The 20665-nt window shown below is 39.6% G+C and overlaps 1 protein-coding gene across 5 annotated transcripts in view; it reads left to right on the top strand.

The window, feature by feature from the left end:
- The window catches only part of CFAP91 (cilia and flagella associated protein 91), a 75104-nt gene that overhangs the window by 48346 nt on the left and 6093 nt on the right, over nt 1–20665 (top strand). For 4 of the 5 annotated variants that reach the window (XM_056793501.1, XM_056793499.1, XM_056793500.1 and 1 more), the window contains 7 exons: nt 2968–3084; nt 6833–6904; nt 9218–9364; nt 10841–11062; nt 14096–14244; nt 14726–14817; nt 16852–17058. In XM_056793501.1, the coding sequence (XP_056649479.1) occupies nt 2968–3084; nt 6833–6904; nt 9218–9364; nt 10841–11062; nt 14096–14244; nt 14726–14817; nt 16852–17057 (1005 nt within the window). In that variant the 3' untranslated portion in view covers nt 17058. Of the gene's footprint in view, nt 1–2967; nt 3085–6832; nt 6905–9217; nt 9365–10840; nt 11063–14095; nt 14245–14725; nt 14818–16851; nt 17144–20665 lie in introns of those variants that run through there. The other variant, XM_007493743.3, reaches the window with a different exon arrangement.

Below are 20665 nucleotides of genomic sequence, written 5' to 3' on the forward strand. Positions count from 1 at the left end.
GTAGCAATTCATGAAAACATACATGAAAGTATATATAGTTAAAATAGGAACAAGAAATTAAACAAGTGAGAGAAAATCAATCTATATTACAAGCAAAGCTTTGGGAATCAGAAAAGCCACGGCAATGGTTTTCTAGTGAAGACTACAATGCCAGAAGTTCAAAGTGTGCCAGCAATCTTATTGATCCTTCAAAAATCAATAATTGTGACACCAAATGAAAAAAATTAAAAAACACATACCCATGCTAGAAAATAAAGTTCACCTAAAATAGTGATTGGTGGAGAACATTTTATTTTATTTTATTTGTTTTAAAAATCCTTACCTTCTGTCTTAGAATCAACACGAAGGCAGAAAAACAGTAAGGGTTAAGCAATTGGGGTTAAGTGACTTGCCTAGGATAACACAGCTAGGGAGTGTCTGAGGCTCGATTTGAATGGAGGGTCTCCCATCTCCAAGCCTGGCATTCTCTCCACTGTGCTACCTAGCTGCCCCACTTATAATATTTTAAAAGATACCACCATGGGGGCAGCTGGGTAGCTCAGTGGATTGAGAGCCAGGCCTAGAGACGGGAGGTCCTGGGTTCAAATCTGGACTCAGACACTTCTCAGCTGTGTGATCCTGGGCAAGTCATTTAACCCCCATTGCCTAGTCCTTATTTCCTCTTCTGTCTTGGAACTAATACATAGTATTGATTCCAAGGTGGAAGGTAAAGGTTTAAAAACAACAACAAAACACTACAGAGCTAACTGAAACAGAAGAATAATAGAAGTAATACAAAGAGAAAAGGATACACCAGGAGATACTCCATGAGACATCCTCAAATGGATATATGTGTAAAGGTATTATGAAAGAATTAACACTGGGCAAGAATTTCCCAAGAACTGGTAAAAGAAGAGCTGGTTGAAAACAGAAGATCACACTGGCAACAGTAGCTAGAGAATGGACCTATGTTTTCATTGGTATAGAGGACTTCTAGATGAAAAAAACCCTGTAATTTAGTCTTGGAGAGTTCCCTGAAGCACTGAGAGTTAGTTAGTTACTTAATTATATAGCCAATGTATGCCCAAGGGGGGTCTTATATCCATATCTCTTTCCCTTTCTCTCCATATATCTCTCCATATACCTCCCTTCTCGGGGTACATTCCCTTTCCTTCTTCTTTATTTTTTTAAAACACCTGCCTCCAAGATCAGCTCTCTGTCAAATATTACATTTTTGAAACTGTGAGGAAATTAAAAAAAAGGATTCATAGGGACCACACAATGAAAACAAAGACTAGATCAAATCAAGCTTATAGTAGAAAACATGATTATAAATGACAGAGACCAACTGGAAAAAGTGATTTGAAAATATTATTTTATTAATTATTAAATTTATTATTCATCATTATATTATTATTTAATAACATGATTATTATTAAATGACTAATAGATCTAGAAAACTCATAGACTCAAGTGACAATCCTGGAGGATAGGTCAAGATATAGGGAACTCAATTATTAACAACCCAAAAATTTAGCAGAGAAAAAAACTCTATTATAGGAAATCATTCAAGAAAACTTTCCAGAATTATCCCAAACCAGTGTTAATATGGTCACACAGAAAAAATTGGCAGGACCTTTGACAAGGAAAAAAAACCAAGATTTAATTCTCCTAAACTGAGGATAATTAAATTGCAATATTGTAATATGGTAACAGTTCTGTAAATCTTCAAGAGTACAGACAGAAAATATCACACTAAAGTATTCTAGTTGAAATTACAATAGAATTCTCAAGGATGACAAGGAGATAAAAAGAGAAATTGGACTATGACACATACACAAATTAGCATGGGCCATGAACCCAAAATTATCTACTCCGCAAAACTGAGAAAAAGCTTCCTATGAAAAAGCAAGAGATAGAAGATTGAGCAATATGTAAGCTTTAAAGAGACATGTATGATTCAATGAAATCTTTGAACAACAATCAATCCTACAAGATAAAAAGAAAAGTATTTAAAACAATCCATATTTCCTTAGCAGATCCATATAAACCAGTCGCTAACAAAACGTGAGACACTTCAGACTGTTAAACTGGCTAAACTAACTAAATATTGTAGAAGTTAATCCAGATAGACAAAGGGAAATATGAAGCAGTGAAACAATCCGCATGGTACAGTGCAAGGAGCTGTAGAGTCAGAGAGCATGGGATCAGATCCCATCTTTGACGTTTATTCATACTCATGTGAAATTGGGCAAGTTACTTAATGTCTCAAACTCAGTTTCCTCATTTCTAAAAAGCAGGGTTGGTCTAGATGACCTCTGAGGTTCCTTCCAGTTATAGATATATGGTTCCATAATATAGGGTAATCCTAAAGATAATTATCTATTTAAAAGAAATGGGAAGTCCAACTTAGAGAAAGCTGGCAAATTCTGTTTTCCTTAGTTTTCTTAATTTTGGGATAATAGCAAGAAAAAATAAGAATAAAGAAGCTTGTATTGACTTCCAGTAAATTTAAAAATAATCCCAAAAGAAGTGGTGGGAAGAAATATAATAATTTTAATGCTAAATTAAAATTGTCAAAATTCTTTAACAAAAGAAAAAGACAGAATGAATTTTAAAATAGACTCCAACAATTAAAAAAAAATCCTTACCTTCCATCTTAAAATCAATACTAAATATTGGTTCCAATGCAGAAAAGTGGTAAGTGTTAAGCAATGAGGGTTAAGTGTCATACAGCTAGGAAGTATCTGAGGCCAGATTGAACCTAGGCCTTCCCATCTTTAGACCTGGCTCTCTCCATTGAGCCACATAGCTGCCCAGACTTCAACAATTTTTATAGTAGTTCATTTTGGAATTAATTTGCAGGATTTTTTATAACTAGCTTGGAGTGGTCATATTTCTTCCAATTAAGGAATGACTATGCTGTTTTGATCTAGTTATATTAGAGAATGACTAAGATAAATAATAACATTACATGCTTTATTTCAGGCACTATTGGAAAAGAAGAGGAAAGTTCCTGAACCAAAGAAAAAACTCTTCTTTCTTCAGAGAAGACCAGTACCAGTAGCTCGACTTCCAACACCAACCTTGGAAATGTGTTCTTCTGTAAGTCAGAAATGCTCATTCCTGTGGGCAACTGGGTGACTCAGTGGATTGAGAGCCAGGCCCAGAGATAGGAGGTCCTCGGTTCAAATCTGACCTCAGACTTTTCGTAGCTGTGTGACAGTGAGAAAGTCCCTTGACCCCCACTGCCTAGCCCTTACCACTCTTCTGCCTTGGAGCCAATACACAGTTTTTGATTCCAAGATGGAAGGTAAGGGTTTTTATTTAAAAAAAAAAGAAAGAAATGCTCATTCTTAATTAAAAATTCATTAACAGTTATTTTAGATTAAAAAAAAAAACACCCAGGTTACATTGCTCCTGAACTACAGCCCTAATTTAATTAATACTTTCATTCTTGTTAAAAGTTAAAATATCCAAACTTTCAAGAATGAATAAATGAAAAATCCACCAGTGAAAAATTGGATTTTTAGTAGTAGATTATGAGCAGTTAGGTGGCACCATGGGTAGTGTTCTAGGCCTAGAATCAGAAGGACTTGAATTCAAAACCGGCCTTAGACACTTAGTAGCTCTGTGACTCTGAACAAGTCACTTAACTCTGATTGCCTCAGTTTCTTCATCTGTAAAATGAGTCAGAGAAGGAAATAAACCACTTCAGTGGTTCTGCCAAGAAAACCTTGGTAAAGACTGAACAACAAAGTTGCAGACCATTTCCAATGAGGAGAGAAGAAACTATAAGCCAAAAGAAACTAGTAAACTGGAGTATTAGCTATAAGAAAGGATTTACTTAGAGTTCTGTTCACTTAAATAAGCATTTACTTAATGCTTCCTGTGTACGAGGCTCTAGAACCTAATTCAGAATAAACCTGGACAAGTAAACCTTGAACCAGATTGTGAAAGGATTTCTTTATATGTCAGTCTGAGGCATTGTATTTTGTCCCTGAGGTAACTGAGAAACACTGAAGATTTTTGAGCAGGGAGAATGATACGGTAACATATTTTAGGAAGACTATTTCATCAGTAATATGGCATAGGATGGAATGAGTGGAGAAAAATCTAAGCTTAAGAGGTTCTTCTAATTAGTCTAAAAGAGAGATAGTGTGAGCTGAACTCAGGTGGTGTCTGTGTAAATACAGAGAAAGGGGATCCATGTGAGGGATTTTGTTGAAGTAACATTCACAAGATTTGGCAGCTGATTGGAAAAGAGGAAGAGTTGAAGATGATTTAAAGGTATGAGCTTAAGGGACTAAAAAGGGGTAGGGATTCCAGCAACAAAAATAGAAAAGGCTAAAGGAAGAAATAGTTTATGGTAGTTTTGAGAGATATATTTGGACATGTTGAGTTTGAGATGCCTGAAGGATATCCATTGGAGCTTTCTCTAGCAAGCAGTTGGTGATGGGGGTCTGAAGCTCAAGAGGCTGGTTGGTAGCCATCTTCATAGAAGTGATGATGGAACCCATAGAAACTGAAGAGGTGACCAGGAGAGAGGAGATAAAAGATGAAGAGAAGAGGACCCAATTTAAAGGCTTTAGAGGATGTTCACAGTTAGGGGATGGGAAGGATGATCTCGAAAAAGGGACTGAGGAACAGGTAGATAAGAGTAAGACTAGAAGGGACTGGAGTCACAGAAACAAAGAAAACAGAACATTGAGAAGTGTGGTGAATGGCATAAAAAACTGTAGAGGTTGAGGAAAGGCTATTTTATTAGGCAATTAAGTGATTTTGGGTCATCTTAAGGAGAGCAGTTTTTGTAGTAAGATTGGAAACCATTAGTGGAAGAGGTAGGCCTTGAAAGTGAGGAGAAATATCAAACAAAAATTTGAGGGCATGACTGTCAAATGAATGGCTGGAAGGGTTCATTGTTGTTTGTTAAAAGGATGAGGGAGCCCAGGGCTTGTTTGCAGGTAGCAGAGAAAGAGCCAATAGGCAAGGAGAAATTGAAGCTAAAAAGAGGATACACTGGGGAAGGGTGAACGCCTGGAAGAGTCTGAGAAGAAATAGAAGGCTGAACACTGGTACCTGTTGTGAGATTGGTGTAAAACTACAATGCAATTTCACTTGCCTTGGGGTGGCCAGGGTATTGACTTTCCCTGATTCAAGTGCAAGAATTCCTGAATTTCTTTCAGACATTAGATTTTAGTTAATTAGAAAGTGAGAAAATTAAATATAAAATAACTGGTATGTTTATTTAACACTAATTTTAAAATATGACTACTTTTGTGCAAGGTAAATTAAAAAAATTAACAGCATATGCTTTTAGGATATACGTATTTCACTTCTGACCAAAAATACCAGCTGGTGTGTTATGCTTATTTGTCATCTTGCATTTTATCTGGGATTATATGAAAATCATGTTTATTTCTGATTTCTGCTTTATTGAAAGGACTTTTCCATACTTGATAAAATGTCATTGCAAATCATCCTTCAACCTTGTTGCCATCTTTCCTCTGGAAATCAGTATAGATCAACAGCATAGAGAGGGAAAGGTTGAATGGTCATTCCCAGTTTACAAATGGGTGGTGGGGCAAAGCTTCTGAATGAGTCTGTTTGAAATTCTGAAGATCTTTTCCTGTGGAAAACCATGGTGGGTTGGTTATCAGATCCAGTCTGTGCTTGAAGTACTTAAACTAATTGGCTAGGAGTTGCGCCTCTGGTTTCATGGGTGTAGGGAGCTCCCAGGTAAGGAAACTCTACCCTTGCGGGTCGACTCCTTCCCTGCAATCTATATAGCTGCAGAGTCATCTAGAGCAGAGAGGCCAGACACTTAACCCATGAAAATATAATGGGGAAACATTTAACAAAAGAAATGAAAATATAGTAGAACATGGAAAATGTTAACATGTAATATGCTAAGTCAGTATGCCACCTGCTGGGATCTTTTATGTAGGGCCTCTGTTTCTCTTGAACACACCACTGGCCTAGATCCCTAAAGAGGTTAAGTGCTCATGGTCCCCAAACCCTCTTGTGTCCGAGGAAGGACCCCATCTTCCTGGCTCCAAGACCAGCGTTATCCACTGTATACCTTGCCTCTTCTCCTCATACTAATACAATCTAATTACCCTGGGTAGCACTGTTTTTCTGGGAAGACATCTTTAGATCTGTGTGTCTGGTTTCCAGATATGAATCTTTGCCCTCTTGTCGAGTGGTAGAATTATGTACACAGCTAGAAAGAAACCTGCCAGAAAGAGGGAGTGGGGATTTTCCCTGCTCCAGACCTTGGACACTGGTTCCTGTGGTCTTCAGAATTCACAGCAAGGCTCAGAGCTCAGAGGTGAGAAGCAGGATGACCCTCTGACTGGAGATGATGCCACCAGATTGTCTGTGCTACCAAGTAGGGACCAGGGCATCAGGAGCATTGGGGTCTGGAGGGTGCTCTGGAAGGAAGAGCAGCTGTAGGGGTCTATCCTCCCTTCCTTCTCACCATTACCAGCTCTACCACTGAAGATCCTGTCCAGAACTGCCCCTGGAACTAATAATCATTGAGGATAATGTGACTGAGGTAGAGGGAGCAGAGTAGAGAAGTAAATTTTCACATGGCTGCAGGGAAGACGAGCTATGGCCTCTGTCCACTAATTGTCAGTGAGGAGCCCACCGAGCCCACCATCCAGATGTTATTGGAGGAGGGAAGCTCTTCCTGAGCTCCTCCCTTGCTCTTTCAGTAGGTCCTCAATCTCAGGGCTGTACATTCATTCCACAGTCTAGTTTGTGTCTGTATCCCAGGAGACCCTGTGGCAAGCTAGTGACGTGCATTTTAATCTCTGCACTCTTCTGTCTGCTTGTTCATTCTTTTCAGGAAGAAGAGGACATTGAAATGGCGATCGTCTACTTGCAAAAGTTGCTTCGTGGCCGGGTCATCCAGAACATGGTACTGAGGCTCCTTCACTCTCCTTTCCTCCAAATGTCCTTTACAGTGGAGTTTGATTTCAGTGAAATCTTTATCTTGAACTCTGCTTCCCACTAATTTCTTTTTAAAGTAAGAAACCTCTGTTTTCCTGAGTTTGAATCACCTGCCAGTTCTTCTGATAGGAAGCTGGTTCTTCTGGTACTGTTTTTATTCTCATTGCTCCAGCTGGGCATCACAGCAGAAAGGGACAGAAGGCTATTGTTACAGTGGCAGCAGGATACCCCCTTCTCTTTTTGGAAATGCTGAATGAAAGAATTTCCTTCACTTGGGAGTTTCCATCAATTTACATATAGCACAACCATAAAATGAGTTTATTTCCTAATTTAATAAATTTCCAATTCAGAATTTTGCTCTTTGTTTTTTCACAAAACAAGAGATACCTGTATTCCAAAAGAGAAAACAAAAGATGAAGAACTATCAAGGCACTTAGATAACCGTGTTCCAAAAATGTCTGGAAAATTATTTTGTCACAGGTTCTTTAGGGGCCCACATGGTAATGAGAAAGGTCAGGGAGCCAGGTGAGTGGGACACCTGTCATCCTGTATTACTAATATTTCCCTGAGGAAACCATCCTTTTGATTGTAGACAGGGAAAAGTGTATCATAGATCGGTGGTGGCAGCTTTAGAAATAAATGAAGATGAGGTGATTCAGAAAAATGAGGCACCTCTTTTCAAAGGGGAGAAAAGAAAGAAAAGGTTTTGGAGAGGAAGAGAAGCTGCTGCCTCAGGCAGCCCAGTCTCCCCAAAAGCAAAAGGGGCTTTGGAACAAAAAACCAACCTTGTTTTTATGTCCAGGGCCCTCTACTGGATTCTCTTCATTTAGGGATAAGAAATTAGGAATCTGCTTAGTTTGAATAATTCAGACAGATAACTTTTGGCATGCTCTGATTGTATTTTTGTTATCACTCCCTCCTCCCAATGGAGGACATGCCATGTGTGGGTTCTGGAGCATCATGAACCCAAGCACCTGGAAAAACCTCCCCCACTCCCATCCCCTCATCACAATCCACCATAAAGAAACAAATGGAGATTTCCAGGCTGTCACACCAGCCACTGTGCAGTTATGCCATTTCTCCTAGCCTTGGCTGAACTTCTCTGCCACTCGTTGTCATTACCCACCCACTCCCCATGATGTCTGGATCAGCTTAATCATAAGCCCTGTTCCCACTCTTTGAATCTCTTAAATTCTCTGGCAGACAAGCTTGTGCACACAGCCTGCAGCCCCACTTATCTGTCCACTGCAGCCCTGGCACAGGAGCAGCATTTCGGGGAAATCTGTGGGCTGCACACAGTCTCTACCTCCTGGATCATCTTTACTTCCAGGATCCTTCTGAGCTCATTCTCCTCTTTCTATAGATAGACTTTGAAAAATCAGTAATAAATTAAGTTTGTTAAATTGGATAATATACTTTGAAAACCAAGAGAGTACACTCATCTATATTTTCCCCAAAGACAATCAGTCCCTTAATAGAGCTCTCTTGGCAGGCCATGTTTACAACATTAGAGGCACTGAAGGAGAGAATATTCTTTTTTTTAAAACCATAACCTTCCATTTTAGAATCAATACTCTTTATTGGTTTCAAGGCAGAAGGGAGGAAAGAGTTGGGCAAGGAAGGTTAAATCACTTGCCTGAGGTCACACACCTAGGAAGTATGTAAGGTCACATTTGAACCCAAGACCTCCCATCTTCAGGCTTGGCTCTCTTATCTACTGAGCTGTCCAGTTGCCCCAAGAATATAATTTTCCATGGGTTCTTATATTATTCCAAGATTTCAAACAAACAAACCCTTATCTTCCATCTTAGAATCAATACAAAAGATCAGTAAGGACTAGGTAATGGGGTTAAGTGACTTGACCAGGGTCACGTGGCTAAGAAATGAATCCAGGGCCTCTCATCTCCAGGCCTGGCTCTCAATGCACTGAGCCAGCTAGCTGCCCCCCACCAGTCCATCTTCTTAAGGACACATCCTAGCCTTCGGTCTCCCAGTCTTTGAGGAGAGCTCTAGACAATCTGTCAGCAGGCTCTTTTGGGGGCCGATGGCTCCTCGTTGCTTTAGCCCAAAGAAGGGCAGGCGCATGTTGGCAGAACAGTGACCCCAGCTGTTTCTTGGGAAAACACGTTGTTTCCTTCACATGAACCAGGTTGGGGTGGGGGTGAGGGTTACCCTTGCTTAGTAGTCCCAAGTGTTTTAAGGCAAATCTCGGTGCTTAGAACAAAGCTGTGACTGTCCTCAGAATCCCTGACTCACTTCTGTGCTGTTTGCTTTGATTAAGATGTTTGAGGGAAAAGAAAAGCGGTTGGAATTGATCCAGGAATTGCGCACCAGCCATTCGCTTCAAGAAGATGACAGACTGGTGAAAAAACTGGAGAAGCAAGTGACGCTGGCCTTGCAGCGGCAGCGGAACTTGCACGAGGAGAAGGTCTGTTAACCGTCCAGTCTTTTTTGTTCTCGGTCAGCCATGCTATAGACCAGCTGTGTGCTGGGAGGCCAGCAGGCAGTGTGGCTCGGTGAAAAGAACACCACCAGCCTGGGGTTCAGGAGCCAGAGGTCCCTGGACTGCTGGTTAACCGTATGGCTTTGGATTAGTCACTTGTGCTTTGTGGACCTCAGTTTCCGTATTATGAAAATGAAGGTGTTTGGGGCAGTTTTTCAATCTAGCTCTAACATTTTGTTTTCTGGTTAAAGTAAAACTTGAAGCCCTCCGATACAAATTTAATAGCACTCATCATTTCTGTTGTGCTATATTTTAATGGGTGTCAGTGGTTTGGGGTATTGATGAACTGCAATTGGCCTAATTTCTATATACCAATCATGCCTTGGGTCGTGGGCTCCTGAGGGGACAACATAATCACTCTGCCAAAGAGATCTGGTAGCCAGTGTCCCAGGAGAGCAATTCGGCAGAGTGGAGGTCATCGGGGTCCACTGTTGGTGCAGCAACATACAGGCCCCATCGCACACCGTAAGGGAGGGCGCATTGGGTAAAGGCAGGGGGATGGGATGCATTGTCCTCCTGGTACCAATCCAGCCATGGAAAGTAGGTGCCTTACGGGGCCCTGGTGTTTGATTCTGCCAAGGAAAGTGGCTTCCGCCAAGGGAGAGGGGAATTTCCATCCGTATGGAGGGCAGGAGGCCTTGCCTGTGTTATGGGTCGTGAAGGGTGGAAGGGGATAAGAAACTGCCAAACCAGGGAGCCACCATGTCGCAATGACAAGTGGCCGGGCGGCTGCGGGGGGCATTGCTCCTGATTTCTCCCCAGAGAGAGGACTGTACACTCCCCATTAAGAGCAGGACTGTACACTGTAAGATGCCTCTTCTGGGCTTAAGACCAGCCATGTTGGCTCTGAGAAAGATAAAGTGAGTGTAAAGAACCACTGGTGTGGATTGTTTCTGGTCCAGACCAAGATAGGCCTGTGGAGACAGGGAACTCGTGTATTCTGAGCAGTCTGGGATTTTAGCCCTGTGTGTTTTTGTGCATGAACTGGTACTATAAAGAATCGGCTATTCCCCAGAATTGTGTGAAAATGCCAGGTATTTAAAAATAAATAAGATACTGTGCCTGACCCTGAAGAAACTCATATTTGATTAAAGCTTTGCTGAATTCTTAGAAAAATGCTAGCCTGCTTGATTCTTGCCTTCAAGCCTGAGAGAATATTGCAAATTCACCTATCTTACTCTGTAACATAATAGTGTGGCTAGACAGGAGATACTCTTAAGAAGGACACTTGAAATGAGGTCTTATCTAGAAATTATATTAATAATTTGATATTAAAAAAAATTAGGGTCAAAAATGACCACACAGGCAGGAGCTTTAGATGCTCTAACATGGACTAGCATAGCAGTCCTCTGTAGTGATAAACAAACTACATAAGTTTCCTTTTGAAAATTTGTTTTTCAGATGTCCATGATTGAAGATTACTTAGCTGGACTGGAAGGGAAGTCCCTAGCAGACATGTTTGACTTCCTCTCCAAAGAACTCATCCGGCTGCAGGAGGAGAGGCGGATCCATGCTTTTGCCATGCTTGCGGAAAGGCAGCGTCGCATTCGAGAAGCGGAGGAGAGTGGCCGTCGCCAGGTGGAGCAGAGGCGCCAACGAGAAGAGGATCAGATATTCAAGGAGGTGAGAACAGGCAAAGTGTGCTAGTCATGAGGATGCCAAGTCAGATGGGCAGAAACTGGCAGCACAAAAACCAGCGCAGTTATCTCTCTGGCATCTCAAGCCACAGTGAGCGCTGCTTTCCTGATCTAGGAGTGGCGGAGTTTGGAGAGGCTTCTTTTAGGAAGGTGGTTGTGCCCTTTGAACTAGAAAACTCTCATGAATGATGGGGCACACACGGTACCATCCACTGTTGTGGAGAGGTAAGTAACAACATCTTTCATACCGTTGGAATATCCCAGTCAATATGCCCCTTTCGTTTTAATATATGAAATAGAGTCATTTGGGGGCATTCATGTAATTTCTCCTTACATGACAATTTATTGAAATTTGAGTTGGTGATTTGAAAACTTTTATCCAATGCCATTTTATTTCAAGGTGGCAGACTAAACCAGAAATCTGGCTTAAGGCATATCTTGACACCCTCCAGTAGGGCACCACATTTGGCCCAAATCAGCCAAGTATAGCCAGAATTGTGGAATAGACCAACATGAACAGCTGAGAAGTTAATAATAAAAAAGAAATGACTTGAGTCAGGAGTAGAACAGGTCATTTGCATGTAAACTAAATACAGACATAAATGAATTCTTGACATTAAACAAAGTTAAAGAGAACTACATCTTAAAACCTCTCCTGGAGATGGGAAAATGTCTAGGATTAAAATGTTAATTAGCTTCATTAACAGAGACAGTTCAGTGGAAAGAGCACTAGGTTTGGAATCAGAAGAGCTGGGTTCAAATCTTGCCTTGGTCACTTACCTGTGTAACCAAGAGCAATTCCCTTAACCACTCTGGGCCTCTATTTCCTCATCTGAAAAATTAGAAGAACTAGAAGGTCTGTCAGGTTCCTTCCAGGTCTAATTCTGTGAGCCTGTCATCACTGGAAATCAGAAGACCCTGGCTCTCTGTTTCATCATGCTGTGCCATTGGTGCACTTTAATTCATTCGCTGAGTCAAAAGACTACCCTGTGCAAAAGAAATATGACAGCATTTATCGTCAAATAGGAAAGCAAGATGATCCACTGTCAAGGAGTTCATTCTCATTGAGGGAGGCAACTCATAAAGGAAAGGCTGTTTCAGAGTGGATGAAAAGGCCCAGAGGTCCAAAAGGGGCAGTGTTAGGGTAGATAAAATAAGGCCCTGGGATGCTCCATCTTATCAGGAGTTGGTGATTCCTTGCTGATTAAAGTAATGAGTGGAACAAAAGGCAAGGCTACTGTAATTTTGTTAGTGCAAAGAAAAAAAATTAGTGCAAAGCTTGAATGAAAATGAGAAAAAAAGATAGGTAACAAAAACAAGTCCATCTTTGAGCTATTGAAGTTATCGGTGCTACAAATTAAGTTAGACGAAAGAGAAATCATAGATACTGGCCATGACAGCATTATCCAGAAATTTAACCAATGTAAGTCAGTGTCAGAAGCTTACAAACTGCCTTATCCAGTAGACAGTTGGTCTCCTTGCCAGGTGGAGAGCTGTGGCAGCCAAGGGAAATTCCAGTCTAGAATATAAACTCATTTGTAAAAATCTTATGGAGGATGATGGAGAATTAAGAGTATGATATTGCTTCATAAAACATTGATTAGAGCAAAGTGAAAAACAAGTCACTTAATATCTGTTTGCCTCAGTCTCCTTATCTGTAAAATAAGGATAATAAAAATGCCTACCTTCTAGGGTTGTTGTGAGCAACAAAAGATATAATAATCAGAAAGTACTTAGCACAGTCCCTGGCATATAGTAAGTGGTACACACATATGTTTTTATACACATACACACATACATGTATGTTTACATATATACACGTATATACATTCACACACAGATATCCCTTCCACATCATTCCCCATGGTGATTTTGATGTATCACAGGCCAGAAATTAAATGGGAATTTGGGGAGGGGGGAGTTTTGCAAAAGCCACAGGTAACACATGAAAGCCTGCAGATGACAAAGGAAAAATTTAGAAACACATTTTTACTTAACATTGACTTACACATTGCCTATGGCTAAATACTTGATCCAGATTTTACAATAAGGTACAGTAAACATCCCATAAAAGAAAAAGAAAAAAAATCAGACTTCTGTGGTACAAAGGGAGGGCCAAAATTTTAGGTGGATTTTCCAGATTATGAGGGTACCATGCCACATCCCTAACCCTTGTGATGTAGAAGGGATACCTTTGTGTGTGTGTGTCTGTGTGTCTGTGTATTATTTTATAAAGCTTGATGAGAGATCATACTTTAACAAAGTCATCCGAAAGGCTTTGGAGATGACCTCAAAGGAGAACAGCAAATGGATAAAAAATAGAAAAAATCTGTAGCCTCCACATTTGAACTTCCAGTATTATAGTTCTGACTGTGTTACTTGAGGAAGTGGATATGGCACTGAAGAAAACAAAGACAGGAAAATCAGTAGGATGTGCAAGATAGTTTTTTTTTAAACTCTTACCTTCCATCTTGGAATCAATACTATATATTAAGGCAGAAAAGCAGTACGGGCTGGGAAATAGGGCTTAAGTGGCTTGCTTAGGGTCACACAAGAAGTATCTGATGTCAGATTTGAACCTTGGCTCTAGACCTGGATCTCAATCTACTGAGCCACTTAGCTGTCTCCCCACTCCCCACTTTTATTCTAAAATTATATTCTATTTTGTTAAAATGATGGGAATGATCTTACACCTATCAGATAGATTTATATAAAAATAAAGATTTAGAAAGGATCAAAGCAAATGCATCATTTTTGTTTAAAAATTTAAGTGAATTTGATATTAAAAAAGTAATTTTTAAATGGTGCACACAGTTTTAAAGTTTGGAGTTTTATTTGGAGAGTTACTCAATATTTAATTTAATATTTTTAATCAGCATTTATGAGTTCTTGCTTGAACATACCATTTATTGAGTGCCAACAGGATGCGTCAGTCCTAATGCTGAAGTGGTTATGTCTTGTACAGCCCAGCCATTACTCACTTTTTATAACTAGGCAGGATATTTCATGTTTTGCACAGGTGATTAAAGTTCACCAGAGTACCGTTACCTCCTATCTGGAAGACATAATACTAAACACTGAAGAAAGCACAGCAGAAGAGCAGGCCCGGGAAGAAATTCAGAAGATGGCTGAGGAAATCAATGACATTGCTTACGAAATAGAGAATCGGTATGTACTCAGAGAACACACCATGGGATGAAAAAGCCTATTCATTGGCAGCTCCAAGTATTTTTCAGTGAACTCAGCCTTCACAGTACAGGACTAGCTAGCCTTAGGACTTAAGTAGCCTCTCTCGTTGGTCGTTTGTGTATTTATTTCCCTTTCCTTTCTCATATAAAAAAGCATGAAGAACACAAGAATGAGGCTTTGCGATTACTAAGAGGATTTCAGATAGTGCCAGAGAGCTGCTCCAGTTTTAGACATTTGCAGCACAAACCCTGTCCTTTGTAGCCCTTTTCCCCGGGGATGTGTTCATTTAAACAGAATTGAGTTTCTGTCTGCCATGCTCTCAGGATTGTGTGTTTCATGGTATCTTTCAGCCCTCTCACCCCTTCTGCCACACAAGGAGGGTCTTAGTGTAAGAAGGGAACTAAAATATAGTAGGGAAGGAAGGAACATTGTAATCCACTTGATTTTATTCATCACTTAGTCGAACTCATCTTCAATCAGAAGAGATTGTTGCAGAGCTGGTTTATAGTTTCCTGATTCCAGAAGTTCAGAAAACATTTGTGAAGGAGAAAGGTAAGATCATAGAAAGGCCTCATTTCTGCTTTTTTTTCTTTTTTTTTTTAATCCTTACTTTCTGTCTTAGAGTCCATCCAGTATTGGTTCCAAGGCAAAAGAGCAGTAAGGGCTAGGCAATGGGGATTAAGTGACTTGCCCAGGGTCACACAGCTAGGAAGTTTCTGAGGCCACATTTGAACCCAGGGCATCTCTAGGCCTGGCTCTCAATCCACAAAGCCACTTAGCTACCCTGCCCCTAGCCCCCACTTTTATTCTAAAATTATATTCTATTTTGTTAAAATGATAAGGGTGATACCACTCAGATTGGCCAATATTACAGTAAAGGAAAGTGACAATGTTGGAGGGGATGCAGCAAAATTGAGACACTAACACATTATTGGTGGAGTTGTGAACTGATCCAATCATTCTGGAGGGCAATTTGGAGCTATATCCAAAGGGCTATAAAACTGTGCATACCCTTTGATTTGGTAATTCCACTACTGGGTCTGTATCCCAAAGAGATTGTAAAAAAGGGCCCTACTTGTACAAAAATATATAGCAGCTCTTTTTGTGGTGGCAAAGAATTGGAAATTGAGGGGATGTCCAAGTAGAGAATGGCTGAACAAATTGTGGTATGTGCTGGTGATGGAATACTATTGTACTGCAAGAAATGATAAGCAAGATGATTTCAGCAAAAGCTGGAAAGATCTGCAGGAACTGATGCAGGGCAAAATAAGCAGAACTGGGAGAATATTATATACAGTACCAGCAATATTGTACGATGAGCAGCTGTGAAAGGCTTAGCTACTCTCAGCAATACCATGATCCAGGACAGTTCTCAGGTATTTATGACAGGGAATGCTGTCCACCTCCAGAGGAAGAACCATTGGAGTCAGATGCAGATCAATGCATACTATCTCCCACATTAGTTTATTTAGAACTTAATTTGGGGGTTTTGGTTTTATATGAGCATTCTCTTACAACAATGACCCATATGGAAATGTGTTTTGTGTGATAATACACTTATAATACAGATCAAATTATAATACAGATCTATGTTTATCATCTCTGAGATGGGGGAGGGAAGGAGACAATTTAGATCTCAGCATTTCAGAAAACATTTTTTAAAATGTTACGTAATTGAGAAAATAAAATATCTCTGAATAAAAAAAAGTAATGGGGATGGGCATTAGGGAAGACTGAATTTCTAGGATCAGATCTGAGGCTAACGGCTCTTGGCCCCAGCAACACTCAGATCAACAGCAGCAACTCCAAGAAGAAGAAAAATAGCTGACATTTTTACATAGCACTCACTACGTGCCAAGCACTGTACTAAGCACTTTACATTTCTTATTTCATTTGATCCTCACAAGAAGTAGGTGCTATTTTGATCCCTAATTTACACCTGAGCAAACAAAATGACTTGCCCAAGGCCAAACAACTCAAATTTCTTGAGGCTGGATTTGAACTTAGCTTTTCCTGATGCCAGGCCTAGTATGCTATCCATTGAGACATTCAGCCACGTCCTTTTACTCCATTAGTGTGGTACGACCCACCACCCGTCTCCAAGTCACTACATTTTGAAACCATGTCAGATCTTACCAGGAACCTTAACCCACATGATACTGGATTTAATTGCAGTCATAGCAGAAACAGCAGTATAGAAGGCACAGCAGGAAAAGAATCTGTCCAAACCTATCTAGTTTTTGTTTCACAAATATTTACATATGTGTATGTTTATTATATTGTCTGCTAGGATAGATGGTAAGCTCCTTAAAGGCAAAGACTCTTAAGATCACTTTTGTCCTTGTCTCTATAGGACCTAGCATAGTGCCTGACATATAATAAGTGCATATTAAATGTTTACTGGGTTCAATTTATGTACACTTTGTTTTTGTCAATCAATAAACATTTATTCATTGCTTTATGCTAGGCAATGTACTATGGCATTTTAAAACCAAAAATATTTTCATGACTACCTTTTCAAAATACCTTTTGAATTATATTGCAGAAAGAATTTTCAGAGTAAAAATGTCTCTCCTTTTACTCCAGTGAGGAATTTGCAAAAGAAGCACATTCGTGCAGCTCATCAGATCATCCACCAAAATACTGAAAAAGTCATCCAACAGTCTCAGAAGGAGCTAACCTTGACTTTCAAACCAAGAGCAGAATCAGAGATTGATAAGATGTATGCCAGATTTCAAGCCAAAAAAGAAAAAAGAAGCAAAAAAGACAAAAAAGACAAAAAGTCTGATTAAGGTGAGTTTGACTTTCTATGGTTTGCTTCTTAGCATTTGTCACATAACTTGAGGTGATCTATGGAATAAAAAGAGCTGTGGGCAAATGAGTATGTCTTTTATATTCAGTGAAGACAAAAGACAGTTCTTCTCTGAGGCTTATACAGGCCATAGAGAAGCCTGGAGTGTAGTTGTCAGCCCAAGGACAGGACACTGAGTGATGGCCCTAGGCTAAAAGAATAAAGGGTTATTCATGGAGTTAGTATTTACACTTGACTGAAAATTGCTGCTTTTAGATTCTTCTGAATTTCCTCTTCTGGTAGGAAGAGAAAAGGTTAGAAATAAAACTATTTATTAGTAAGGCTCTGAACCTGGCTATCAAGAAGGGATAGGGAAGAAAGGACTGAACAAAAGGGCCATTGCTGAATTCTATCTCTGTAGTTCCTTATTAAGAAAACATGGATCAATCAGCAGGAATTCGGGTCAGACTAAAAGGCATCATAATGAAGGTTACTCAGAGTCCCAGACAGTTACTCAAAAGTCTTAAGCAAGATTGGGAAGCTCAAATCATGGCTTCTTCCCAATAGGGGGAGCCATGGATGTTTGATAGCCTTGGGTCAAAAATAGGCCTTGTTATAAATCCTGTTTGGGATGTGGTAGCATCAAGAAAACAAGGTCACGAACCTATGGCCTAGTTTCAGAGGTATAGGAAAGAAACTAGAGACTAGATTCTGCAGTCAGGTGCTGCAAGAGTCAGAGGAATTTATTTAAGGTATTAGAGAGGCTCTGTCCCTGGCTCCCCTGACTATATTTCCCTAATTGAGAGAAGCAAACCAGCAGAAATGAATCAGCGAGCATTTTATGTATATTATTTATTAATATTTGTGAATTAATATTGACTATATTAAGCACTTGCTATGTGCCAGACCCAGCTCTACAGAACAAAGACAAGTGAACAACTCCCACCTTCAGCGAGCTTCCATTCTATGGGAGGAAGATGTTATACACACATACAGACACACACATATGTTATTTGTACATGTGTATAGTACTGGGCATCTATTATATATCCGTTTGTTGTGTGTGCATATCATATATGTTATGCATGTTGTGCACATCTATAGCATCTTGGCACACAGTGCATGTTATATGTGCTTGTGTATATGTATATATATATATTATATTGTATGTTGTATACACACATGCACATGTGCTATATATATATATATATATATATATATATATATACACATTATGTATGTGTGTTATATTAATTAAGCCATAGGGCTAATGAGGACCATTTGGAGTAATTGGGATCTTAGTAACTAAGGACAGGGTAAAGAATAGTGGGTAAGGTTTCTTTAAAGCCAGACAGAATCTTGGGAAGTTGGCCTGTTGGGATTCTGGGTTGCCTGAGTAGTTGGGGTTTTCCAACTGCCAATAGACTCCTGGAGTTTTTTTCCCAATGAGTAATCTGGTGTTTCTGTTCCCTGGAACACTGAAAAAACCCAGTGGCAGGTGAAGGAGGAGAACAGGTTAGAGTTTCTAGAATAAGTTTGTGGGGGAAATCAACAGAAAAGAGAAAGAGAGAAACTGTTTTTCCTCTGTGGGGTTGCTGAGAGGGTCAAGCCATTTTGGGCTTGCTTAGGCCTAAAGCCTAGCTAGGCCCAGAAAGGCTGGCAGTGGGCAGAGAGTGAATAACCGAACTGATTTAAATCTGAAAGAGATCTAAGGATCTTATATAACTTATGTAACTGAGTAGGCCCAGAAGAATTAATTGTTGGATTCCAGGAGACAGTAACTTTAAGACTTATATAAAGATATTAACAAATTAACATAGATTTATTTAGTATAGATTTCTGGGTTTTAGCGATAGATTTAAGGAGTTCATAGAAGGCCTGGGACTCCAGGCAGAAGAGACTCTGTGAGGGGTCTTAGTTTGGAAGTGGGATAAGGTAGTACCCCATTAGGGTTAGGGATCCTATCCTCAACCTTTTTCGTCTATCTTTACTTATCCTTAAACCTTTTAAACCTTATTAAATAGAGGTTGGGTTTTTTTACATCTGTCTCCAGCAGTTATCCTTGCATAGGCCCATAATAGTTACACAAAGCTTCAGTAGCCACAAACTATTAGGTACCTGCCCAATCTATTACAAGCAGTAAAAAATATTGTTTCTAATTTACCCCTCCCCCCTTAACATTCCTATTTATTAACATTATTGGTGAGCTAAACAGAGACAGAGCCTAAAGAATTGATACTAGTATCCATAACAAATACGGTCAGGACTTTTAAAAAGGCAATTTTTTTCCCCCTTCACTGTCATCCTAGAAGGTGCTAAAGAACTAGCTAGCCACAGCCACAGCTTAGAAGCCTGCTTTTACAAGCAGTGACTTTAGTAAACAATGTGGTTTTACAATACCATGTACCTGGGAGCTGTACCCAAATTCTTTTACTTGACTATTCCTTCTTATATTAAGGGAATAGTATTCCCTAACTGTGTGATGGGATGACCTACCATTACATTATTGGATTTTTTGAGCTATATACCATTAGTAGTGGGTATAATACTGTTATTGTTACTGGTAAAGATGGTACTCTCCTACATCTTCAGCCAATTTAAAAAATTGAAACTACAGCAAATAAGATTTAATGAATTAACCTTAAAAGTGAATTACCTGGAGTCTATAATATAGAAATATGAGACAGAAAAATGGTGCTGATAAACAAGAGGGCACAACTAAATTAGAGGGGGAAATGGCATAACTAGAGAAGTGAGGGCACTTTTTTGTTGATAGAGATTCCAATGATGACCCCTGACCATGAATTAGTTAATGTTAAACAGCATAAGGGCTTTACCCCAAGTGACATAGATAGTTTTAAAAAGGATACTCCATCTTTTGAGGAGGAACCAAAAGCAGTTATAGAGAAGTCCCAAAAAATTAAACAATTTAATCCTGACTACTATGATTTTGATACTCTTTTAGATGAATTGCTTACAAAATGGGAAAAACAGAAAATCATTGCTGAGACCAGTGAAAATTATAGTATCCCTGATTGGCCTTTATCTAAACCAAACTGGAATATCAATTCAGATTATAGATATCAACAATTGGTCAGGGCAAGACAGGCAGTAATCCAAATGATGAAAGACTGTTCCCAAAGACCAGGTACATAGACAGAATTCGAGAGAGTGAATCAGGAAGTTGGGGAAACACCTTCTACTTTCCTAGATAGATTGATAGACCTGGGGGAACATTGGATTGGATTGGACATATGCAAGGAAAGGGACATACGTCATTTAAGGAGGCAATTTGTTAGAAATGCCTGCCCTGTAGTATGTCATTATTTTAGAAGTCAGTGTCCAGACTGGGATTAAATGGAACTGGACAAGTTGAGGAAAGTAACTTCTTACATGTACTAAGCTGAAAAAGACAAACAAGAACAAGGGGCAAATGAAATAACTGAAGATATAAAAAGGGAAATTAAAGATCTTAAACTAAAATTAAGTCAGATCAACAAGGAAAAACAATGGCAGTAGGAAGGAAATATATACCACCAAGACAGATTTATTATCCACAAAGAGGGTTTAACAACCAATGTGTGTTCATTGTATGGCAGTGTGTACATT

The sequence above is a fragment of the Monodelphis domestica genome, chromosome 4 (genome assembly GCF_027887165.1).
Source record: "Monodelphis domestica isolate mMonDom1 chromosome 4, mMonDom1.pri, whole genome shotgun sequence".
NCBI lineage: Eukaryota > Metazoa > Chordata > Mammalia > Didelphimorphia > Didelphidae > Monodelphis > Monodelphis domestica.